This window comes from Octopus bimaculoides, chromosome 18 (assembly GCF_046866305.1).
Source record: "Octopus bimaculoides isolate indiv1 chromosome 18, ASM4686630v1, whole genome shotgun sequence".
Taxonomy (NCBI): Eukaryota; Metazoa; Mollusca; class Cephalopoda; order Octopoda; family Octopodidae; genus Octopus; species Octopus bimaculoides.
The window spans coordinates 27,436,076-27,463,704 of record NC_142945.1 but is presented as its reverse complement, the minus strand read 5'-3'; the positions used below and the strand labels follow the sequence as shown (position 1 = coordinate 27,463,704).

General features: G+C 35.6%; 1 protein-coding gene across 1 annotated transcript in view; it reads right to left on the bottom strand.

Annotated features, from left to right (window-relative positions):
* Window positions 1-753: 753 nt before the first annotated feature.
* LOC106872047 (vacuolar protein sorting-associated protein 37A) overlaps window positions 754-27,629 on the bottom strand; it is a 56,587-nt gene continuing 29,711 nt past the window's right edge. The window contains exons 5-11 of the mRNA XM_014918886.3: window positions 15,449-15,650; window positions 14,031-14,092; window positions 10,724-10,851; window positions 10,142-10,200; window positions 9,312-9,474; window positions 8,098-8,147; window positions 754-1,228 (exon numbers count right to left, since the gene is read on the bottom strand). Coding sequence (XP_014774372.1) covers window positions 1,151-1,228; window positions 8,098-8,147; window positions 9,312-9,474; window positions 10,142-10,200; window positions 10,724-10,851; window positions 14,031-14,092; window positions 15,449-15,650 — 742 coding nt within the window. The 3' untranslated portion in view covers window positions 754-1,150. The remainder of the gene's footprint in view (window positions 1,229-8,097; window positions 8,148-9,311; window positions 9,475-10,141; window positions 10,201-10,723; window positions 10,852-14,030; window positions 14,093-15,448; window positions 15,651-27,629) is intronic.

The window sequence follows — 27,629 nt, the reverse complement described above, 5'->3', positions numbered from 1 at the left end:
ATGGGGTGTGTGTGCTCTAACCCAACCTTGTGAATACATGGAGTGTTTTATGCTTTATTCTTGTTTTTTAATAATTGTTTTTTATACTTTCAATTTATTTGTATGCAGTTATTTGTTTTATAAATTTTAAAACTTTTTACCACTTCAGTTACATAATGCCTTTCATCATTCCCTTCATCTTTGTATACTTTTTTGTCCCACCCTAAATGTCTTTGTATATCCACCATCCCATTTAACATACATTGCATTTTATTGTATCTCTTCAAGCTCTTGAAGCTAATAAAGAAAAGTAAACAGTTGCCATGATTATTTATTATTATTATTATTATTATTGTACTAGCTTTGGTAGTACATATACTAAAATTGGAACGATACAGGAGATTATTATTATTATTATTAGTTCAAATTCCGCCGAGGTCCACTTTGCCATTCACTTTTTGAGATTAATAAAATAAGTATCAAATGAACACTGGAGCCAATGTAATCAATTTACCCTCTACCCTGAACTTCCTGGCCTTGTGCCAAAATTTGAAATCATCGTTATTATAATTAGTATCATCATTAAAGATACTCAACCATCCTAATAGAGAAAAACGTTGATGATGAAATGAACTAATATTTTGGGAAAGTTTTCATTGTAGCGTGGGGCAGTATGATGGTGAATGAAGTTTTTTTTTCAGATGTAGTTTGCTTTAAATATCTAAAATGGCAACATAAAACAAAAAAAAAACAGATAAACAACAAGAGGGTTAATACTGTTTGGAGTATTTATTTTATTCATTTTTACATATCATACTGATATCAATTGTGGAACTATGGAGATAAATTAGAAGGCCAGTAGAAAAATTAGTTCCGGAAAGTTTGGAAAAAAACAAGAGAAAAAAAAGGAGGAAAGAGAGAGGGTAGAAAGTAACCTCTTTATAATGAAATAAAATAATAATTTTCCAATAGTTTTTGTACAAGATGAGAAACAGATTTCTGTGAGTTAAGTGTTGTGAAGTCCTTTATGTAGTGGCTATACAAAGGTCACTGAGGGCAAATATATTTACCCTGTATATGGTACAATGCTATGAGTAACTGTGATATATTCTTTTTTAAAGATATTCAGAGTAGTAATAATTTCGCTTTCTTTGAAGACCACTTGACTAGATCACATGTGAGGGTAGAATCCACTTGCCAGTATGATTTGGTTCAGTTTTTCCTCTTTGGCTCTCCGGCAGTGGCATAACTGAAAAAAAAAAAAAAAAGTAGAAAAAAAGAACAAACACCAGTGAACAAAGAGTAAATAAACACTTTGGTATGTTAGGGCACATCTAATTAAATTGTGTAATCTTACATTTACCACCTCCACCACTACTACCACCAACATCATCAACAACACTATCATCCATATACATATTCTTTTGTTTGTTTCAGTCATTTGACTGTGACCATGCTGGAGCACCACCTTTAGTCGAACAAATCAACTCTACGACTTATTCTTTGTAAGCCTAGTACTTATTCTATCAGTCTCTTTTGCCAAACTGCTAGGTTACGGGGACGTAAACATACCAACATCAGTTGTCCAGCGATGGTGGGGGGGACAAACATAGACACACACACATATATGACGGGGTTCTTTCAGTTTCCATCTACTAAATCCACTCATGAGGCTTTGGTCGGCCCGAGGCTGTAGTAGAAGACACTTGCCCAAGGTACCATGCAGTGGGACTGAACCCGAGATCAAGTGGTTGGTAAGCAAGCTACTTACCACACAGCCACTCCTGTGCCCTCGTGCCAGTGGCACGTAAAAGCACCCACTACACTCTCGGAGTGGTTGGTGTTAGGAAGGGCATCCATCTGTAGAAACTCTGCCATATCAGATTGGAGCTTGGTGCAGCCATCTGGTTTGCCAATCCTCAGTCAAATCGTCCAACCCATGCTAGCAGGGAAAGTGGACATTAAACGATGATGATGATGATGATGATGATATATATATATATATATATATATATATATATTTTGATGCGACGACCGAAAATACAAATAGCATTATATCCCTATTTCCCGGGCTGGGTTTTGAACCCGTACTCTGGTCAGTTGGGGAGAATGGTATTTCCTTTGTCTTGTCGGCAACCACAGCTATTTTTAGCGTAGCTGCCCCTTTCCGGTCAGCGAAATTTCAAAAACGGCAGGATAGGAGTGTACCGACCGACCCATCTTGGCAGGGGGTAAAGTAGCACAATGAGCTATGGTATTTGGGATGAATAGGAGAATGAGAATTGGCGGCAAAAGCAGTTAGCAGAGAATTTGAGCAGTCGAGCTCTGGGAGCCAGCAGGATCGGTTGAGTCGAGCGGTAGCAGCCAGCCGAGGCAGTTGGGGGACAGCAGTTTGCCCGTGGAGATGAAGCAGTTGTACAGAGATGAAGAAAGAAGAATTACAAGTCTGACAGAGAAAGTTATGGTCAGTAGAAATGCATAGAGTCCCAGAGAGAGAGAGAGGGACAGAGAGAGACGGAATTGTAGTGGCAGACTGCCTTGGTCAGTGGAAGTAGCAGATCTGAAGGAAACAAACTTCGTTGGGGTAAATGCTTTTATATTATTTTAGAGAAAAAGAACTCTGAGTTGTTAACTGTGTTGTTAAATGCTTCTAAAAGAAAGGAAAAGAAAAGAAATACAAAAGAAAGAAGCAGAAGAACTTTGTTGTCAAATGAAACTTAAGACACAAACTTTGCGATGTAAAAATGATTGAAAAGCTTATAATTGTTTGGAAACTTTGTCAACGTTATTGAACTGTCATGCCATGTATTGGAATTGTTATTATGTAATGCTCTATTCTAATGTTTTAAATGTATTCTGTGATGTTATGTATGTAAAAAGAAAAGGTTACCCAACGCATGGTCTTCGTGTTGTTTCTTCTTCCCCGTCCTATTTGCCTGTGTTGTTCTTCGTTACGTGCTCCAGCCGGGGCTTTATTATCGCGGTCAGGTGACCGACAGACGAATTTTGCTAGCTCACTGACTGTTGAACGTTCGCGCGTGCGCGAGTCCCCTCTTCGGTGTTAAGGAGGTGCTTCGCGTGCGGGCGTTCGTAACAATATATATATATATATATACATATATATATATATATACACAAACACATATACGCATATGGAGAACCCTACTTTTTCCCATCAAGGGCTTATATGCCCCAATATTAGACTATTTACCTTAGTCAATGCACAGTGATCACTTTAGTTTATAAAATATTATTATTGTTTAGAGATTTGTAAAATCAACACCACTTACCAAAAATCATCGCATATATATATATATATGTATATATATATATATATATATATATATATATATATATATATATATATATTGGAAACAGTAAGGGATTACTCCAAATGCTTACCAGTTTGCTCTCAGTGAGATATTTAAAATAAGTTATTCATCAATTAATATATTAATCTAATGCTCTCATAAGATAAGAATTTAAAGATATATTCTGTTGGATAATTCTGAATATATAATGTCAACAATAATAAAAATAATAAGGATTATTACAAAGTAGCATAGCATTATCTTTAATTCTTTTTGTATATATACAGCTTTACATAGACCTACACATGTTTTAACTGCAACCCTACTATAATACTGGTGCAGTTTCTTCAGGGTCTTCACTTTTATTCATTTATACTGAGCAAATGTAAATTTCCACATGTGTAAACATCTCGAAGCTTGTTCTTAGATGTAAAAATTTGGTAAAATTCTTCTAAACACAAATCACATATTTTAGTTCCAGATTTGTATGGTTTTGCAGTACAAATCATTTGAGTTCATTTAGAGATAAAAATAAAAGATTCCAAACGAGTTTTAGTAAACTGATCTGGTCTATTAAAGACAGAAACAAAGACTATACAATTAATTGGGAATTAATTTGTACTGCAAAACCATACAAATCACAAATTAATAAATGTGACCTATGTTTAGAAGAATTTTACCAAATTTTTACATCTAAGGGTAATGTAATACATTCTAGATAGGAACAAGCTTTGAGATGCTTGCACATGAGGAAATTCACATTTGCTCAGTATAAATGAATATTAAACATTTAAACAGAATGTTTTGAAATAACGAACTATAAGTGATTATCCATTCAAAACTTGAATTGAAGATGGTTCATGTGTAACTTAACAAACAACTGTACATCATACAACACAGAGTAGATAAACGAAAAACTTTAAACAGTTAAATTGAAAGATATTAAGTAAAGATCCCTGAAGAAACTGCACAGTTATTATAGTAGGGCTGTAATTGCAATGTTTACTAATCAGGGCAGTTAAAACATGTGTAGGTCTATGTAAAGCTGTATATATAAAAAGAATTAAAGGTAATGCTATGCTACTTTGTAATAATCCTTATTATCATTATTATTATTGATACACACACATGCATATATATTTATTAGGTACCCATCTCTCCACTCTGAAGACAGGGGCCAAATCTACCTAATGTTTATATGCTTCCACTACTGGTTGCACATCCTTGACTTTTTGCAAACTATATCTGCCGACATTATGAAGTAATTTCAAGCCCCTAGAAACACACAATAGGCTCATAGCACCATACCTTCTCCCCTTAATTTTCTGTGTCTTTGTATTCTGTGTAAGTTTGCTCTGTTAATATATAGACATCTGTATATTCAAACATGAATATGCAATGTCTGAATATTTTCAGTCTTGTTTTCTCTCTATTTACATGTATATATATGTGTGTATATTTTGTATATCTAGCCTAAGTGGTTTCATTTGTTTATCAGCATCATTATCTCTGTCTGTCTGTCTGTCTCTTTCTCTCTACAAACACACATGTACAGATATAGTTTTTATTGTTGGCTTTATGATAGTCACTTAGCCTAAAGCATTAATTCTAATTAAGCACACATAAGTATCCTTCTGTATGCTAGTGTTATTAAAAAGATTATCAGGCACTGTCTCATACAAGAAATGTTACATTAACAATGCATGTCAAGATAATCTCGTAAATAAAGAAATGATGAGAATGAGTAGGAGGAGAAGATGGATTAATTCAATGATGATGATGAAGAAGTGAAATACAAGGAAGAAGTACTTTAATTTTTAATGACTGCAATAATAGCCACACATAATTTCATTCAATTAATCCTTTCATTGCTATATTGTTGTAGAAATACAGTGCTTTTGTTACAATTAATTTTGAAAATAATAAAGAATTTAGTAAAATAACATTGTTGTTATTAAGCTGATGTTTGGAGCATTAATATAAAATTTTGATGGAAGGTTTTAATTTAGATCACTTTAACTCTTTAGCATTAAAACCAAAAATATCCAACCAAAATGTTCCACTTCTTTTACATTCAAACTGGCCAGATCTGGCCCCTCACACCAACCTCACAATATCATTCTAAAAATGAGCAATTACCCCATAAAAATTTCAAAGCTATAAGGCAATGCATGATTAATTCAAAACAATATGAATAAATAAGCAATACGATTGATAGAATAATCTGAATGTTAAAGAATTAAAAGAGGAAATTCATAGAACCAAAGACAGTTTCAAGCAGGTTGGTATTAACAGAATTAATATAGGTTTGCAAGGTGGAGGCGCAATGGCCCAGTGGTTAGGGCAGCGGACTCACGGTCATAGGATCACGGTTTCGATTCCCAAACCGGGCGTTGTGAGTGTTTATTGAGCAAAAACACCTAAAAGCTCCACGAGGCTCCAGCAGGGGATGGTGGCGAACCCTGCTGTACTCTTTCACCACAACTTTCTCTCACTCTTACTTCCTGTTTCTGTTGTGCCTGTAATTCAAAGGATCAGCCTTATCACACTGTGTCACACTGAATATCCCCGAGAACTACGTTAAGGGTACGCGTGTCTATGGAGTGCTCAGCCACTTGCACGTTAATTTCACAAGCAGGCTGTTCTGTTGATCGGATCAGCTGGAACCCTCAACGTCGTAAGCGATGAAGTGCCAACAACAATAGGTTTGCAAGAATAAAACATTTAGTATATTATAATTTCCTTTCTCAGTAATATTAGAGATCATTATCTTTAGAAGAGAATTACAACTAATATTCTAATATCCTAATCCAATTTTTGTATTTTTTCTTTTTATTCTGTACTTTCTAGATCTCTAAGTTTTGCAAGAATTCTGTCTTAATTTTAATTACTACTAAAGCTAACCATTTGATTAACTTATTATAAACTATTACTATATATATAGATCCAACTACTACTCATTATACTTCTATCATCTTTAACCCTTTAGCATTTAAACCAGCCTACTTGGCTCGAAATATTCAACCTGTTCCATGTTAAAACTGGCTTTTCACTCCTACCAGATAATGTCATTCAAAACATAAACAATCACATCATTGAAATTTCAAAGCTACAAATAATGCATGATTAATTCAAAACAATGTGAATCAATATGTATTGCATTTGACAGAGAAAATCTGAGTGCTAAGAGATTCATGAAAGCATCGTTTCACTCTTGGGGTGCTAATACTTCTCAATAATTCTTTATACTCTGTTCAAAAATATAGAATCTTCAGATATTAGAATATCAATATTTAGAAATAAATCTTGCTTTTTTACCCAGTACAGCAATAGCTAGGCTCCTAATCTCTCATTCATTTAATTACATTGGATGATGAAATAGTGGAGAAATTTTGAAATTGTTAGACTTACACCATACTAAGGACTGGTGTTCTTAACATTTCTTAGCATTTTCTAAATTATATTTTCCAAACAATTCCAAGTTTGTGAGCATTGTAAAATTATGCACATTAGTGACAACACCTTCATGTATCCCACTATCCATTATTCTCAAAAGAGCCAGGATCTGTGCAACCATTGTCCATTTCACACAAAAACCGACCTGGTTCTGTTTCAATTTGGTATTAACAGCTGCTCTTATTTGGTTGAGGACTATCTGACTATAGAGCTTTGTAGAGCTACATAGGTCAAGAACGATGTTACTTGAGTGTAAAATCTGGGCTCTTCATTAGATCCATGGCCAAGTATCTTGAGGGCTGCTAAATTTGGATGCATTGGAAAACTTCAGTATTAGATGAATGCAAAAAGAAAAAAATAATGAGCAACTCTATAATGGTTTTCTCCCAGCTGGCAAACAAAATAGTAGGAAAATGGCCACAACTAGATGGGCAGTGTCTAAGGGACATGGTGTTGCTCACCAGTTAATTAAACAGCTAGGAACTGACCTATAAGCGGTTGAATTATAGGTGTTCATATAAAACCATTCATGGAAGGAATTGGTGCCATGACTGCTGATAAACTTGGGAGGCTGATCATGTAAAGGAATAAATGGCATATCTGACGATCTACCCAAAACATTTGTATGTTGTGGCTGATGATATATGTTATTTTGTTTCTAGGGTCCTTTCGTAAATCCTTGAGAGGTTGGTGTTTAGAAGTTTAATTTAGTCTTTGTACTTTACAAATTGCTTCAACCTAAAACAAATAGGCTTATGTTTTCTGCTTTTCATCATAAATCTATCTTTTATCATCTGTATTAATTGTTGTGTTATAAAGACGCAATAAAAGCAAATTTCTTTGTTCATCTTAACATTTCTTAGAATAAGTTTTGTTTTGTATGCTAGAATGGTGATCAAATATGAAGGTTTAACTCAAGCTAACATACATAAAAAAAAAGAAGCATTACACACTATAGATGCAACTTCTAAGTAGTTGGTCAATAGTACTGACAACCTACTCAGCAACAACAAGAGTGGTAACTAATATTAAAACCCCTTCTGCTGATACTGATGATAGCTTTTTTTCTCTATATGAAATGTGGAGAAATGAGAATCCAGAGCAGTGACAGGATCCAAAACTCACTACTACAAAGCAATAATCCTGGCTATTCTGATATCTAAACCAATGAACAATACCTTGTTTCAACATAAATACAATGGTACAATCATTGATGTATAATCCTACAAACAACATAGAAAAATACTAGAAAAAAGGAGACTGACTGGTATTAAGAGTTAGTATTAAATAAAATTAAGAAGTGGACAAAGAAAACTGGAAAAAAGATTTCAAAAAACAAGATTTTACTTACAGTTCTTTCTTCTGTAAAGCATTGTTTGAATTCTTCAATATCAATTTTTCCTGGAATGAATATTATAAACAATTGTAATTACTTTTGAGAAAACAATTTCTTACTTAAGTTTGTACATTTATATTTAAAAGTAGCTAAATTTCAAGAGATTTATTTTTTTTTAAATACAAAGTATTTAATTTGATTTTTATAGATCTGAATCGTTTTGTAAATTTTGGTTGAATGGGCAGGTTTCGGGTTTCAGGGAACTGATAGTCATTCAAACCATGACTATCCCTGTTTTTGTAGGAATATGGAAGGATGAAGATATGACCCTGTAGTAAAAAAATAATTGATTCATAATAACATAATTTCAGATTGAATCTCACAGCAATACCTTCTCCCTCAGGTCAAGTGAAATTTGGTCAGCAGAATCTGTATGGAAGCCTGTCAAAGAAACCATTCCTGTTCTTGAGTGACAGACTTAAATCGCTGCCACCACCTGGCCTCTGAGTCTGGCGGTACTGGCAACGGCCACACTCAAATGGTGTTTTTTACGTGTCACCTGCACAGGAGCCAGCCAATGTTTTGTTCACATGCCACCGGCACAAGTGCCAGTAAGGCGAAGCTGGAAACGATTACGCTCAAATGGTGCTTTTTACGTGCCACCGGCACGGGAGCAAGACCGCTGCTCTGGCAGTGATCCCGCTGGGATGGTGCTGTTAGCGCTCCACTGGCACGGGTGCCAGTCATCAAATTTGGTTCAGTTTCGATCAAACTTGCCCCAACAGGTCTTCGCAAGCTGAGTTTAGTGTCCAATGAGGGGAAGGTTGGCATGGGTGCCAGTCATCAAATTTGGTTCAATTTTGATTTCGATATAAATGGTGTTATTTATTTCTAACCTTCTGTTAAAACATGTCCAGCCATAAAGTAAATATTACTTTGGTTGGAAACAGAAAGGGCATTTGACCATAGAAAATCTGTCTCAATGAATTCTGTTTCAACCATACAAGCAGAGTTATGTATCTTGTCCAAGAGTACAACACCCTTGGTACATGATAAAGTCTGTGATAGAAAGTGTCTATTTCAACAGACATTATTTCCTAACCTTTGGAAAAGATCAATTAAATAATCAATGATTTTGTATTCAATATATAACTACCATTTTACCCTTCGAAGAATAATACTGTTGTTTGTATGCTACACAAAGCCTGTCTCGTGAAAACCCATCTTACCATTAAGAAAATCTTCAGCAATCTTTTCTGACTTTTCATCTGCTTCCATTACAGCTACCTTTATGTTACTTTGAATACTGGTGGGGTGAAACTGGTCAGACAGACACATATGGTGCTCACTTTCTTCTTCAAATTCGTTCTGTAACATCTCCAACTCATCCAGCTGGAAGGAAATAGTGGATATTTAGTTTATATTATTTTTCCATATTTCTTTGAGATATGACTAAGATGTAACTTGAAACATCATGTTAGAACTGATTGCACTTTATGCATACAAAACCAAAATCAAATTCAACTATAATTTGTATCACATACTGAGTCCCCCGTTAATTATATATGTCCCACTATCTACAAACTACTACATATGTTACCTTCACAAAATTACTCCTTTGAAAAACACAGAAGACATATACATCAGTATAATTTCACTGTCTTTCTTAGCCCAATTTCTGTGCTGATATTTATTGAAGAATGATGTTCAACAAGATGTAAACACTTAAACTTTACATATGATACTTTCTTGGATATTAAGATATTGTCTGTAAGTTGCTTACTTCTATTTATTAGATACAGTGCAGGCTAAACTCTACATATTCTGTAGTACAATACAATAATGAAACAAAATGTACAAGTAATTTATTAATTTATTGATAGTTTAACAAACTGATATTATATTTATACATCATAGTGTATACATATACACCTACTGGGATTAAACGTTTGAAATCAAGAAATAAACATTAGAAACAACAGACATGCTTAGCATTGTCAGTAATTCTGGTGAACTAATATTTATTTTAGTAACTACAAAATGTTAGTTATTTTCTTACCTTCTTTAGCAAGGACTTTTTAAGTTGTTCTGTCACTGGTTTTTTCTTCAAATTTTTTTCTATAAAACGTATATTTTAAAAAATGATAAAAATTTAAAATATGATGCTGCAGAAGATCAAAACCAGAAAATGACTTTCACAACAGGGTCAGACTAAGAAATGACAGAATGATAACCTATGTCTACTAATCTAGGTTCACATCTTGTAAGTTGGTACTATGAAATTTAATAGAAATCAATAATATATTCTCTGATGCAAACATTGGTAAAGTTAAATTGCATAGGCATTAGAATTTTCCCTTCAATGGCTCATATAATTAGAATGCTGACAAAATTGAGACAATGTACACAACACATCCGAAAATTTCTACTACAAGTGATAATAATTTGAGGGACACAACACTTCGAAGTCTTCCTTTCATAAATGAAGTTCTAATTAGTTTAAGAGTAACTGAAACTAAGTTAAATCACATATATTAATATTCTTAACTTTAGTTCTATCTACACACTTAACAAATAAAATTCCCAAACAATGGAAATGGAAAATTGCAGTCTTGAATGACAGCCGTTGATTTTAACTAACCTGCAAGGCTAATACATTCATCAGACATTTGTTGGCGTTCTTTCTCAATTTTAATCACTTCAGGTAGATTCTGAAGCATTTCAAACAGTTTGCCCTCATCATTCATCAGTTCGTTTAACTCTGTTATACTGAAATAGAAACATTGTTTCATTATTAATAATATTAACGATTTTGCTAAACATGTAAAGTTTATAAAAATATTCAGGAAAATAGCAACAGAATTAAGGTTAACATTATTGAAAATGTATTATTTATAACATCCCTAATATAGCAGTTTATATTTTTACTGGGGCTAACTTATACAAGGCTTATAAACATTATCAATTTATCTTGAACAAATCAAATGATGATTTGGAATGACAGGACTTATCTTGATTAACTGTATGCAGAAGTATTTCTTATCTTTTAAAAGCAAATAACTTTTTAAAGCAGTTTTTGCTGAAAAATATTTATTTCAATAGAAGAGCATTCCTTAGGGAATAGGCATCGCAAATTTTCATACTTTTTATTCCCAACTTAGAAAATACTATAAAATGGGTTAGGCAATAAATTCCCTTGTCTGTATTTCATACAAGAAATCAGTGAAACCTCTTCAGTTACCATACTGTCACATACTTACATTTATACATACATATCATTTTTTCTTTTTATCTTTTACATGTTTCAGTCATTTGATTGCAGCCATGCTGGGGCACTGCCTTGAAGAATTTTTAGTTGAATGCATCAACCCCAGTACTTATTCTATCAGTCTCTTTCGCTGAACTGCTGTGTTACAGAGATGTAAACACACCAGCACAAGTTATCAAGCAGTGGTGGTGGGGGCAAACAGACACAAACACATATATATTCTTTTTTTTTTCTTTTTACTTGTTTCAGTTATTTGACTGTGGCCATGCTAGAGCACAGCCTTTAGTCGAACAAATCGACCACAAGACTTATTCTTTGTAAGTCTAGTACTGATTCTATCAGTCACTTTTGCTGAACTGCTAAGTTACAGGGATGTAAACACACCAACATCAGTTGTCAAATGATAGTGGGGGGACAAGCACAGACATATATATACAATGGGCTTTTTTCAGTTTCCGTCTACCAAATCCACTCACAAGGCTTTGGTTGGCCCGAGGCTATAGTACAAGATGCTTGCCCAAGGTACCACACAGTAGGACTGAACCTAGAACCTTGTGGTTGGGAAGCAAGCTTCTTTTAGTTTCCATCTACCAAATCTTCTCACAAGGCTTAGGTCAGCCCAAGGTTCCACACAGTGGGACTGAACCTGGAACCATGTGGTTGGGAAGCAAGCTTCTTACTAGACAGCCACATCTGTGTATGTTTACATTTTAGGTTGCTTTTTTGGGAAATTTTTTTAATGCTTCTGCAGTTATTTTTTTTATAAATTATACATGACATTATATAGTTTAATGATTTGGTGGTGGTGGTGGTGGTTATTAAGGTTAGCTAGTTTAACTTTGATCTTCAGAAACTACTTAGATTTCTTTTCCTTTTTTTTTTCTTTCTGCAATTTGGGAATGTAGTTTTTATCTCACTGATACAAAATTGATAAAAGGTAAGCGACTAGTGACAAAAGGCTGTTTTCCCTGCTGGTATAGAAATTAAGTTTGTATAACAAAAGCTGATATTTGTCAAGTTTTATTGAAGGTGAAGATAATAGTATGAAGGTATCTTGGTATGAGCTGTTTAGAATATACAGACTGCAGCTAGGACATTATCACATCAAATCTTGAGTTGTTTATATCAATCTTATATCATGAGATATATATACTGCAGGCTTAAAACTGACAACCATAACATCAGCAGCAGCCACCATCACAACAACAGCAGAGTGTGTTTAAACAGTAGTGAATATACTTTAGAAACATGATATGTATGCTGATGACAAATTAATAGTTTTCATTTTACTTGCTATTCTAATCTAGTTTTATGGTCTCCTGATTTCTGTCTATGTGAGATGATTTATATGATATATGAAAATTTTTTAACATGCGCAGGAGTGGCTGTGTGGTAAGTAGCTTGCTTATCAACTACATGGTTCCGGCTTCAGTCCCACTGTGTGGCACTTTGGGCAAGTGTCTTCTACTATAGCCTTGGGCCGACCAAAGCCTTGTGAGTGGATTTGGTAGACGGAAACTGAAAGAAGCCCGTCATATATATGTATATTATTATGTGTGTGTATTTCTGTAAGGCAGTGATGTAAATGTTAAAAAAAAAGGAGATATTCAAAAGGGGTCTGGTGGATACATTTAAACTGGCTGACTAAATATTTTTTTATTATTTTTAATTGTTTCAGTCATTTGACTGCAGCCATGCTGGAGCATTGCCTTGAAGGGTTTTTAGTCAAACAAATCAATGTCAGAACTTACTTTTTTTAAAGCCTGGTATTTATTCTATCAGTCTCTTTTGCCAAACCACTAAGTTACAGAACCTATCATATTAGTTTGTGTTCATTATATTGTTTTTAGTCCAAACACTTCCAGCTTTATGCTATTGACTATTATGTATTTCACAGAAGAACAACTTTTCCCTTTTATGGCAACAGTGTGTTCATGGGTACAAAGTGTTCTGACATGCTGTGTGTCAGCAGCCAGAAGTACCTGGGCCATTTGAGCCTAAATAAGACAGTGCTTATATCTGCCAATCAATGAAAAAATTGTTATTTGTACCATATATAGCAAGATCTGAATGTGAAATCTGCTAGAGGCTATTTTACACTGACATTGTAAAAGGGAAAAGTTAACAGTGACTAACATATTTTGCATTAAAATCTGCCAAGACATCATTAAAGTTTCAGCTTTACATTTTACTTTTAGGCACTGGCATGACTGTGTGGTAGGAAGTTTGCTTCCCAACCACATGGTTCTGGGCTCAGTCCCACTGTGGCATTCCGGGCAAGTGTCTTCTACTATAGCCTTGGGTTGACCAAATCCTTGTAAGAGGATTTATGTGAGTATGTCATTGTGTATGAGTTTGTCCCCTGTGACCTAGCAGTTTGGCAAAAGAAACTGACAGAATAAGTAGCAGGCTTTACAAAAAATAGTAAGTAATGGGGTTGATTCATTCAACTAAAATTCTTCAAGGCGGTGCCCCAGCATGGCTGCAGTCTAATGACTGAAACAAGGAAAGAAAGAAAATGATAAAAACTACTTAACTACTGGAAAATAAGCGACAATTCTCTATTCTATGGTTTTGTTTGTGTTATGATGGCCAAAATACATTTCTAAAGCATGCAAAATTATCTCTATGGTTGGGCGGAAAAAAAAGACAACCATCATATGAGTTCAATAAGTATTACCTCTTGGTTTTCAATGAAGGAAATGAAGTAGGTAATTCTGGCATTTTGTATCCACTGAAATACTAAAAAACAAAACAAGAAATTATATTATAGAACAATAAAATAGTGATATAATAAAAAGAGTATGCAATATAATGTTTGAAATTGAAGTAAATGAAATCACAATCTCTGATGTATTAGAATTGAAAATAAGCATTTTAAATTACAAGAAAAAAAGTTATCAACTAAAAGCTGGAAGATGTAATTCTAAAAACAATCAAGCTTGTATTATATTTTTGTATGGAAACTTGCAATTCACTCAGTGAGTAGCTGATCAAAATGGAAGAGTGTCAGAAAAGAAATATCAGGTATTTAGCTTTGCTCTACATCCTAAGATATGGTTCAGGTTTACACTGCTATTCAAATATGTACCAGTAATACCAAAATTGATTCAATTACAAATCTTCTCTAATGTAAATAAATACAAAAAGAAGCATAAACCAAAGTCTATTTCACTTATTTTCTAATCCATCTGGCCAAGTGTCAGACACTACAAAACTTTTCCTTCAATAATTCATGCAAATAGTTAACATTTTAAAACTCATTCAGATTCTTCCAGTATTGAAAAACATAAAAAAGTACATAGAAAAGTTTTTAAAATAGCCACTCAAATTAGGTTTCATTTACTGGAGCATGTTATGGACACTAATATGAACCCTAATGAATAAGGGGAGTACATATCAAAATATGTATATAAATTTTTTTCTCCATTTAAAACAAGCGATTTAAAAAAAAATTATATAGGCGTAGGAGTGGCTGTGTGGTAAGTAGCTTGCTTACCAACCACATGGTTCCGGGTTCAATCCCACTACGTGGCACCTTGGGCAAGTGTCTTCTACTATAACCTCGGGCCTACCAAAGCCTTGTGAGTGGATTTGGTAGACGGAAACTGAAAGAAGCCCGTCGTATATATATGTATATATATATATATATGTGTGTGTGTGTATATGTTTGTGTGCCTGTGTTTGTCCCCACCAACATCGCTTGACAACCGATGCTGGTGTGTTTATGTCCCCGTAACTTAGCGGTTCAGCAAAAGAGATTGATAGAATAAGTACTAGGCTTACAAAGAATAAGTCCTGGGGTCGATTTGTTCGACTAAAGGCGGTGCTCCAGCATGGCCACAGTCAAATGACTGAAACAAGTAAAGAGTAAAAAGAGTATCTATCTATCTATCTCTCCCTCCCTCCATGCATGCATGCATGCATGCATGTATGTATGTATGTATGTATGTATGTATGTATGTATGTATGTATGTATGTATGTATGTATGTATGTATCAATGTAAGTGTTACTTAAAAACTTTGTGAATAGATGTTGTTTCACCAACAGGTACAACCAAAAAATTATTATTTTCTCTGAATAAAAAGAAATGTTACCTCTGGATTATGAGGAGGTTCCTGAAGGGGAAAATTTTCCAAGGTTGATTGGTTTCCATTTGCAGTTAACACCGGTGTCTTTGTGCAAGGGTTAACTGGAGTATTCGCTGGTCGAAAATGTGGATACATATTGCTTATATTTGCAACTGGACTTTGTGAAGGAAGTTGGCCCACGTAATATGGAGCAGGAGTGTTAATATTGCTATAAGAAGAGAAAATACGTTAAATAAATTTATGAGCAGTAACACTAATATATAGGACAATACTGAAATAAACTATCTAATACACACACACACACACACATATGTATATGTATATCTATGTTTATATGTATGATGGCTGTTGACTTGGCTGTCGACTTACTGAGTATGACTTTTCTTAATACCAACACTGACAGAGTCCATATACATGGGTACTAAGCTAGTAAAAGCTAACAACACATAACCATATAAGTGATAAAGGGTTAAATATTTACAGTTTAGAAAATTACTACAAGACAGAGATAGTCTATATGCTGTGACAGGAAATGACGTTTTAATCCAACAAGAGTTTTACAAATTTTTCCATACAGACGACATGAACGTGATTGAATTAGTTGTGAAAACAGTTAAAAATAGATATTGTCACATTTCATGTACCTAGTCAAAGCAGATTTACTTCTGCAGATTTTATTACAATCAGAGCAAGATAGTTCAACTGATTGTAACTATAAATAGTCAGTAGGGGGCCTAAATATGTACTTCCACTTATGACAAACCAACCTAGCTTGGAAGAGACAGATATGATAGCATGTATCACAAGTAAGAAAAAATGGACCATTGGCCATACAAACAAGGTAGTACCTTCTTGAATTTCACTCCTCTATTTTGGCCATCCATTGCATCAGTCTCCTTCTTTAATGAACTACTTATTGAATTTTTGAAATGCATTTCTGGTTTCCCTTTGCTTCTTCAGACTCAAGTGGCTATTTAAGCCTGACAAGTCACAGAGACAGCTAAGTGTTTTATAGGTGTGAAACCAATGGTCACTCTCTGTCCAGCCATAACAAATAACATTCTAAATACACACACACACACATATATCTCATGATTGTTGTTTAATGTCTGCTTTCCATGCTGGCATGGGATGGACAGTTTGACTGAGAACTGGCAAGCCGAGAGGCTGCACCAGGCTTCAATCTGATTTGGCAAGGTTTGTACAGCTGGATGCCCTGCGTAATGCCAACCACTCTGAGAGTGTGGTGGGTGCTTTTTATGTGTGACCAGCATAGGAGCCAGTCAAGTGGAACTTATTCTATCAGTCTCTTTTGCTGAACCGCTAAGTTACGGGGACATAAACACACCAGCATCGGTTGTCAAGCGATGTTGGTGGGGACAAACACAGGCACACAAATGGTGCTTTTTATATGCCATCCAAATCGAGGAAGTGGAGCAGGTAAAATTCAGGTTACATATGTTTCCTAGCTCGCAGATCCTCTGATGCAATAATTACCTAATGAGGGGTACTCAGCTAGCTATGCATCAAGCCAAAGATACCTTAATTATATGAAGGTTACATTCTTGTTAAATAATGCTAAGTTAACTAGCCAAAGATTTAATTTTCAAATTAAACCTTCAAGGGTTATATGCCCACAGCCATTGCTGTTTGATGAATTGTCTATAAGGTTACACGCTTTATGGACACGAAACAATTGGTCACAATATGACAATATTATTAACCTCCTGTAAATGTATTACTGCTCTAGCTTTTAGAGTCCTTCATTTTTAGATATATGATTCACTGACAAGGCTGTGTGGTAAGTAGCTTGTTTACCAACCACATGGTCCCGGGTTCAGTCCCATTGTGTGGCACCTTGGGCAAGTGTCTTGTACTATAGCCTCGGGCCGACTAAAGCCTTGTGAGTGGATTTGGTAGATGGAAACTGGAAGAAGCTCGTCGTATATGTATATATATATGTGTGTGTGTGTGCGTGTGTGTCTGTGTGTGTGTGTGTGTATGTATGTTTGTGTCTGTTTGCCCCCCCCCCCCTCCAAGCATCACTTGACAACCGGTGCTGGTGTGTTTATGTCCCTGTAACTTAGCGGTCCGGCAAAAGTGACTGAAAGAATAAGCACTAGGCTTACAAAGAATAAGCTCTGGGGTAGATTTGCTCGTTTATAAAGGCGGTGCTCCAGCATGGCTGTAGTCAAATGACTGAAACAAGTAAAAGAGTAAAGAGTGTGTATATATATATATATATATATATATAATAATAATATTATTAGGGACAAAATCCAAAATTACAGGTAAAAAACTCGATTAAAATCAATTTATAAAAAATTAAAATTAAATTGAGCCTTATAGATAAAGTATATATAAAATATATATAGTTTTAGGGAAAATAACCAATTTTCAAGAACTCATCGATGAAAATCCACTATCACATATAGAAAAATTAATAATTTGAATTACGGAAAAATTTGGATAAGTACTGTTTTCACTTTGCTAAAGATTTTCTACTATTTGAAAATAATATGTATTCTTGTTTTTATACTATTCATTTGGTTCTTTATAGATTATTTTAATAGATAACTTATTTAACACTATATTATTTAGAAGTTATAGTTTCATTTCAACATAATATTAGAACTTCGATTGGAATAGTGTTGATATATTTTCGATTATTTTTGATTAATATTATTTGATTAATTATTAATCTTTATAGTTTATAACATCGTTAAAGTTTTTTTAAAATCAAAACTTTGTATATATATATAAAGTTTAACCTTTTATTCTTAATAATTTTTTCTTTCCTAATTTTTTCATTCATAATTTTTTCCATTCATAATTTTTTCATTCATATTTTTTATTATTACGTTTGTAGAAATAAATAATCTTGTATTTTTCTATTATTCAATTGATCTTTAATCATAATTAAATAAACGTCTTTAGCTTTAAATAGTATAGCTTTAACTATTACACCGGTTAAATATGTACTAATTTTATCTTCATTATTATTTTAAACTTAAACTTCGTTCAACTTGTATTTAAAACAATGATAATTTAGGTAAGATGTTTTTTGTATATAATATACATGTTATTATTATGGATGAAGGGATGATTATTGAATGGTTATTATTTTGATATTATGATATTTTTTAAATAATTTTTCTATCTTTATATAATAAGTATTTCATATTAATTCATTTGGTACTTATTGTTGGTTGAGATATATATCTAATTATTGTTCTACTTACGATCTGACGAGTAGCTATATTTTTGAATAGAACTTATTTTCGATAATTTCAATTGATTTTAATCGATTTAAATTTCTTTTCTATTTGAAAATTGGTTATGAAACACGTGTAATCTTTTTATTATATTTATCTTATGATATTTACTTTACTTTATATTATACTCATTTATTGTGCTTTTAATTATTAATTTTTCTATATGTGATAGTGGATTTTCATCGATGAGTTCTTGAAAATTGGTTATTTTCCCTAAAACTATATATATATATATATATATATATATATATATTAAAAGTTAGAGCAGTAATGTATTGACAGGAGGTTAATACAGTATAGTAAGGTCAGTTGGTCACCATTTGTGAGAAAAACAACATCATGATGCAACTCGCTCAGCCAGAAGGAAATGACATGCTGTACTGCCTGGCATTCCCGCTGGGGCAATCAGAGGACATGCACCAAGAGTGATAAAAATCAATCATCCAGTCAACATCAGGGTGTTTGAACTGATCACTAATGATGGCGACGTTATGCTTCCATTCATCTTCCCACACAGCCTCAGACTCAACATGAAGGCCTACATCAAGTGCCTAGAGGAGGTAGTGTTGCCCTGGGTCAAGAGGGTGTCTGCTGGAAGACCCTATGTCTGGCAACAGGACTCTGCACCATGCCCTACAAGCAGGAGAACCCAGTCATGGCTATCAGACAATTTCTGCGATGACATCACCCCTAACATCAGGCCACCTAACACCCCAGATTGCAACCCCTTGGATTATTATGTGTGGGTGCAGTTGAGTGAGAGACCAACAAAACTCCTTGTAACACCAAAGATGAGCTGAAGGCAAGGATTATGGCAGCATTCACCAACTTAAACAAGGAGACTGTCCAGAAGAGTTGCAGGAGATTCCAAAGTCATCTGGAGACCATGGTTGAAGCCAATGGTGATTTTATTGAACAAATTTACTCTTTAGTATTTCAAGATATTTTTATGTAATTTTGATGACAGTTTATTCACTGCACCCTGTATGTGTGTGTGTATATATACATATATATATATATATATATATATATATATATATATATATATATATATATATATATATATATATATATATATATATATGTATAGGAATACAGAATGGCTGATCGTTAGTAAGGAGGGACACACAAATAAGAAAGAAGAAAGCAAAGGACCACTGATGAGGTCACAGTAGTGTGACGAAAGAACTCTGGCCGAAATACGATTAATGTAATATAAAGCTGAAGCAAATTAACACCAAATATATAGTGCGTGTGTTTTTATTGGCTAAACTGGCAACATGACCATCCCCAAATACAACAATATATATATATATATATATATATATATATATATATATATATACACACACACACACACACAAACAAACATAGTTATGGTATATTCCTTTAGGAACGAGGCAGAGTACAGTATAAAGCTTGTCCACCCTCAGAATCACCCAATACTATCCGGTAGCATTATTATATATTTTCAAGTTTACGTTTGGGCATTCGTCGTGTGTGAATATAACACTGAAGAAATTGGAGTCAACAAGGAGTACAGGTGGACAGTTATTTTTTAATTACTATAAATGTTTCCAAGCAGGTATCTGATTATGCGTTTGTTTGTTTGCATAATGAAATCTAGTTGTGTTTCCTCAGGTGATATTCTAGTGTTGTCTCTGTTTGTTTGAAATCTTTGACTTTAAGGTGATCCCCTCCGTCTGTCTAGGTTTGGATTTAGTAGCACCTAGTAGATGCATGTTTGTTTGCTGCCAGAATGCGTTTGGTGGCAAGCAACATGTATCTAGTGGCTGCTATTAAATTGACGCTAAGATGAATGGAGGGGGGGAGCCTTGAAGTCAAAGATTTCAAATTAACGGAGACAACACTAGAATATCATCTGAGGAAACACATCTTGATCTCATTATGCAAACAAACAGTTGAAGAACTATGTTGCATGGAAACATTTGTAATGATTAAAAAATAATTTCTTCAATATATATATATATATATGTATATATATATATATATATATATATATATATATAGATAGATAGCTAAAGTCATCTGGGTGTGAAGTTGAGGTATTTCCAGAGAAGCACTCAACCTGAATACTGGGCTGTTGGGATCCAAGACATATGGTAAATAATCCTATGAAAAGAAGAAGACAAAGATAATTCTTTAACAAATCTTTAGCTATAAGTTACACATGTTTCCATACCATCTCCATTTGCAATGTCAATTTACATGAAAGTTCTAAAAGAAAAATTCGCAGGAATGGCTGTGTGGTAAGTAGCTTCCTTACCAACCACATGATTCCAGGTTCAGTCCCATTGCGTGGTACCTTAGGCAAGTGTCTTCTACTATAGCCTCGGGCTGACCAAAGCCTTGTGAGTGGATTTGGTAGATGGAAACTGAAAGAAGCCCGTCATATATATGTATATATATCTATGTGTGTGTATATGTTTGTGTGTCTGCGTTTGACCCCCCAACATCGCTTGACAACCGATGCCGGTGTGTTTACGTCCCCGTAACTTAGCGGTTCAGCAAAAGAGACCGATAGAATAAGTACTAGGCTTACAAAGAATAAGTCCTGGGGTCGATTTGCTCGACTAAAGGCGGTGCTCCAGCATGGCCGCAGTCAAATGACTGAAACAAGTAAAAGAGTAATATTTGCTTTTTTAAGCATTGCGTGTCTATCAGACCTTGTTGTTATGAAAGTGAAAGTACCGGGATGAAATAAAAAGGAGAAAATTAACTGTGTGTATGTGGGATGGTTCTGTGGGGAAGAAATTTTGTGTGTGTGGTGGGGGGAGGAATCAAGAGGGTGGTTATGTATAATGACAGGAGGGAAAAAGGGAAGGAGGGGGAGGAAAATGAATAGAAGAAGGCGAAAGAAGAATCGGAAGGAGAAGCTGGCGGTGTGTCAACCAGTACTGGCAGGGCCATTATTACCCAGATTCATGGGATGGAAGACTATGTAATTTAACCAGTCTGCGACAATTTAAAATGAAATGATCTATTAAATAGATAACTAGACACTTGTCTAGTTAAAGGATGAGGATGTTAAAGATGTATGTTGAGGGGGAACCTAAAATTTATGACCTTAGTGTGTATTGGCCCTGGGAGAGAGGTACAAGTAGTGAGAGTAAAAGATAAACATACCTATAGAAATGTACACATAGATACACACACACATCCACACAACATATATATATATATATCATCATCATCATCATCATCGTTTAACGTCCGCTTTCCATGCTAGCATGGGTTGGACGATTTGACTGAGGACTGGTGAAACCGGATGGCAACACCAGGCTCCAGTCTGATTTGGCAGAGTTTCTACAGCTGGATGCCCTTCCTAACGCCAACCACTCAGAGAGTGTAGTGGGTGCTTTTACGTGTCACCCGCACGAAAACGGCCACGCTCGAAATGGTGTCTTTTATGTGCCACCCGCACAAGCCAGTCCAGGGGCACTGGCAACGATCTCGCTCGAAAATCCTACAGGAGCCAGTCAGGCGGTACTGGCAACGGCCACGCTCAAAATGGTGCATCTCATGTGCCACCCGCACAAGAACCAGTCCAGGGGCACTGGCAACGATCTTACTTGGCTTGCCGGGTCTTCTCACGCACAGCCCATTTCCAAAGGTCTCGGTCCGTAGTCATCGCCTCGGTGAGGCCCAATGTACGAAGGTCTTGCCTCACCACCTCAGCCCAGGTCTTCCTGGGCCTACCTCTTCCACGGGTTCCCTCAACTGTTAGGGTGTGGCACTTTTTCACGCAGCTATCCTCCTCCATTCTCACCACATGTCCATACCAGCGCAATCGTCTCTCTTGCACGCCACAACTGATGCTTCTAATATATATATATATATATATATATATATATATATATATATATATATATACATATACATACTTGCATACACACATACATATATAAATCCATACATGCACACACACACAGACACTCACATGATCGTATAGGTATATCAGTACATTCATAGACACATATATACGTACATACATACATATGTTCATACACACACACATATATATACATATCTATACACACACATATTATATACATACATAAACACACATACATATATTTGTTGTTGTTGTTGGCACTCCGTTGCTTATGACGACGAGGGTTCCAGTTGATCCGATCAACGGAATAGCCTGCTCATGAAATTAACGTGCAAGTGGCTGAGCACTCCACAGACACGTGTACCCTTAACGTAGTTCTCGGGGATATTCAGCATGACACAGTGTGACAAGGCTGACCCTTTGAATTACAGGCACAACAGAAACAGGAAGTAAGAGTGAGAGAAAGTTGTGGTGGAAGAGTACAGCAGGGTTCGCCACCATCCCCTGCCGGAGCCTCGTGGAGCTTTAGGTGTTTTCGCTCAATAAACACTCACAACGCCCGGTCTGGGAATCGAAACCGCGAGTCCACTGCCCTAACCACTGGGCCATTGCGCCTCCACTACATACATATATACACATACACATTTATACATATATATTCACACACACAGTGGTAGAATATTTAGAGATTGGACAGGGTAATACCAAACTATATATTATTATACAGGTAAGGATAAAATAAAAAAACCCCAAAAGTATAGGTGATACACAAATATCTCTATCCATATGCACACAAACCCACAGAGATACATACTAGTGTACACAAACACATTCGCACACACTCTAATATACATACAAACATACACAGACCCACACAACATGTATATATATATATATATATATATATATATATATATACATATTTGTTTTGCAAGATTTTTGATGTGAAATCGTGTGTTGAAACAGATGTTGTTGTACTTGGGGATGGTCATATTGCCAGTTTAGCCAATAAAGAACCCTGGCCGAAATAAGATTAAGATTAATGTAATATAAAGCTGAAGCAAATTAACACCAAGTATACAGTGCGTGTGTTTTTTATTGGCTAAACTGGCAATATGACCATCCCCAAGTACAACAACATATATATATATATATATATATATTTATATTATATATATATATATATATATATATATATATATATATATATATATATATATATATATATATATATATATATATATATATTTATATATGTGTATGTATGTATATATATATATATATATATATATATAAATAAAATCAAAATAAGCAACAAATATATTCAGAGGTAATGCAGTACGATTGTTTCATGTAACTCCATTTAATTGAACAATGTAATCATTACATTAATTTATATGATCAAACGCACGCATCCCTTTTGCAAGTAAGTTTTAACTTTATATTTCTGACGCGACTCTATCTATCTTTGTATCTTTCTCCCCCTCTCATTCTTCCTTCTGTTGTGCTTCGCCTCTCCCCTTCCCTACTATATCTCCCTCTCTCTCGTTGCTCACCTATATTCAACTTCCTCCCTTTTTTTCTCTCTCTACCACTCGCTGGTCACATGTGACTGGCTACTGCTTTCTTTCTTCTCTTGGCCACTGCCAAACTAGCACGAACTTTCTTCTTCTCTCTTCCTTTCAAGTTCGTTGCATCACAGCGTTCAGTATACATATTTTTTTCACGTCTGGCCTTGCAGTCCTTTTTTATTTTCACTGCTTCATTTTCCTGTCGTGTTTTCTGTTCGCCACTATATTCCTCCGCATTACAAATTTCATTTAATTTGTTTCCACGGGAAGAGCCATTCTAACAATGCGTCCTGCCCTAACTCTTTGAAACGCTTAGCTTAGAATGGTGGCAGCTGATGAAGGAAATGTTCTCTATGTGGCTTGTGTGTTTTCTGTGCTCTGTTTATGTTGTTTTTCATTTTGTCCACGTTTTTTAGTGACATCCTGTACCCAGATATACATCTATATATACATGTAGATGTAGGTATGTATATACATGTACATATATATGCATATACTCACATATTATTTGTATTATTATATATATATATATGTATGTATATATATGTATATATATATATATATATATATATATATATATATATATATATATATATATATATATATATATATATATATATATATACATATATATATATATATATATATATATATATATATATATATATATACATACACACACACACACACATATACATATACATCATCATCATCATCATCATCGTTTAACGTCCGCTTTCCATGCTAGCATGGGTTGGACGATTTGACTGAGGACTGGTGAAACCGGATGGCAACACCAGGCTCCAGCCTGATTTGGCAGAGTTTCTACAGCTGGATGCCCTTCCTAACGCCAACCACTCAGAGAGTGTAGTGGGTGCTTTTACGTGTCACCCGCACGAAAACGGCCACGCTCGAAATGGTGTCTTTTATGTGCCACCCACACAAGCCAGTCCAGGGGCACTGGCAATGATCTCGCTCGAAAATCCTACAGGAGCCAGTCAGACGGTACTGGCAACGGCCACGCTCAAAATGGTGCATCTCATGTGCCACCCGCACAAGAACCAGTCCAGGGGCACTGGCAACGATCTTACTTGGCTTGCCGGGTCTTCTCACGCACAGCACATTTCCAAAGGTCTCGGTCCGTAGTCATCGCCTCGGTGAGGCCCAATGTACGAAGGTCTTGCCTCACCACCTCAGCCCAGGTCTTCCTGGGCCTACCTCTTCGACGGGTTCCCTCAACTGTTAGGGTGTGGCACTTTTTCACGCAGCTATCCTCCTCCATTCTCACCACATGTCCATACCAGCGCAATCGTCTCTCTTGCACGCCACAACTGATGCTTCTAATGTTCAGCTTTTCTCTCAAGATACTTACACTCTGACAGGTATTCACATTGACATTACACATCCAACGGAGCATACTGGCTTCATTCCTTGCGACCTTACGTATGTCCTCAGCAGTTACAGCCCATGTTTCACTGCCATGTAGCATGGGTGTTCGTACGCATGCGTCATACAGTCTGCCTTTTACTCTGAGTGAGAGTCCCTTTGTCGCCAGCAGGGGTAAGAGCTCTCTAAACTTTGCCCAGGCTATTCTTATTCTAGCAGCTACACTTTCAGCGCACCCACCCCCACTACTAACTTGGTCGCCCAGATAGCAGAAGCTATCGACTACCTCTAGTTTTTCACCCTGGAATGAGATAGAAGTTGTTTCCTGTTTGTTTGCAGTCTTTATTGCACCTGAACATCTGCCACAAACAAAAACTAACTTGCTAGTTAACCTGCCTTTGATGTTGCTGCACCTCTTATGTGTCCATAGCTTGCACCGGGTACATCTTATAGAGTTACTACCTACTCCTTTTCTACATACTGAGCAGGGCCATCTACCTGAAGGGGTTTGTGTTTTATCTACCTTCCTACTTATTTGGATTTTGGTTTTAGCTAGGTTGACTCTAAGGCCCTTCAATTCTAGACCTTGCTTCCACACCTGAAACTTCTCCTCTAGTTCTGATAGTGACTCCGCAATTAAGGCAAGGTCATCAGCATAGAGGAGCTCCCAGGGGCAACCTGTCTTGAACTCCTCTGTGTTTGCCTGGAGGACTATGGTAAATAATAGGGGGCTGAGGACGGAACCTTGGTGGACCCCTACCTCTACCCGGAATTCATTGCTGTACTCATTTCCAACCCTCACGTTACTGGCAACATCTCTGTACATGGCTCGCACAGCTCTCACTAACCATTCTTCTATCCCAAGTTTCCTCATTGACCACCAGATAAGGGATCGGGGGACCCTGTCAAAGGCTTTCTCCATGTCAACGAAAGCCAGGTACAGAGGTTTATCCTTAGCTAGGTATTTCTCCTGCAACTGTCTCACTAGAAATAAGGCATCAGTAGTGCTTTTACCTGGCACGAACCCAAACTGCATCTCATCTAAATTGATTCGCTCCCTAATTAGTTGGGCTATGACCCTCTCTGTAACTTTCATAACCTGATCTAACAGCTTGATGCCTCTGTCATTATTTGTATCTAAAGCGTCCCCTTTACCTTTGTAGCAGTTGACTATGATGCTGCTACACCAGTCATTGGGTATGACTCCTTCGTGTATCACCTGGTTCGTAATACGGGTGACTAGGCTATAGCCAACACTGCCAGATATTTTGAGCATCTCTGCAGTGATTCCTGATGGGCCGGGGGCTTTCCCCGTCTTCATACTCTTAATTGCTTTATCTACCCTGGTACTATCAACTCGGATAGCTGGTCCCTCTATTGGGTCGACATACGGCAGGCTCTCTTTCTCCCATTCATTCTCTTTATTCACATATACACACTGATACATATATGTGTACACATACAGATACCCACGTATACTAACCTCTGTAAGTATCACATATACATACCTACATACATAACCATTTATATAAATAAATAGCATGCGAAGGGCTAGACTAATGTAGGGCATGAAGAAGGTGGAAACAAAAAGATATAGAAAAAACAGATAGTTATGGTAATGGTCACAAAGCAGCGGAAATAAAAATTTAAGATGAACTATTTCTGTAGCAGGTATGTATGCCTCCATATTTGAGGTGTACATGCATCCTAGATAAGATGGGATAGTGGTTTCATAAGTAGTGGACTCCGGTCAGTAATAAAAACGAATGGGAGAAATACATGTGGACATAAGGAAAAATGAAAAACATAATGGTAAAACTCATGTAATATCTGCTGTAAGTGTCTAAACCTCCGTGAGAAGAGTGTGTATATATCTTAGATTAAGTTGCAGTGGAGGTATGGTATATAAGATATATCAATTCCATTGCATAACTTAAAAATAAAGGTAGAGATAGAAATAAGAAATAGAGACAGCTAGAAAGTGCAGTACATATGGGGAGAGGACAAAAAAAAAAAAAATTAAAAACTCATGTTGGATCAGGTGAAATGTGAAAAACAATAAATTATAAATCAACAACTCATAGAAATAATTATTTCGA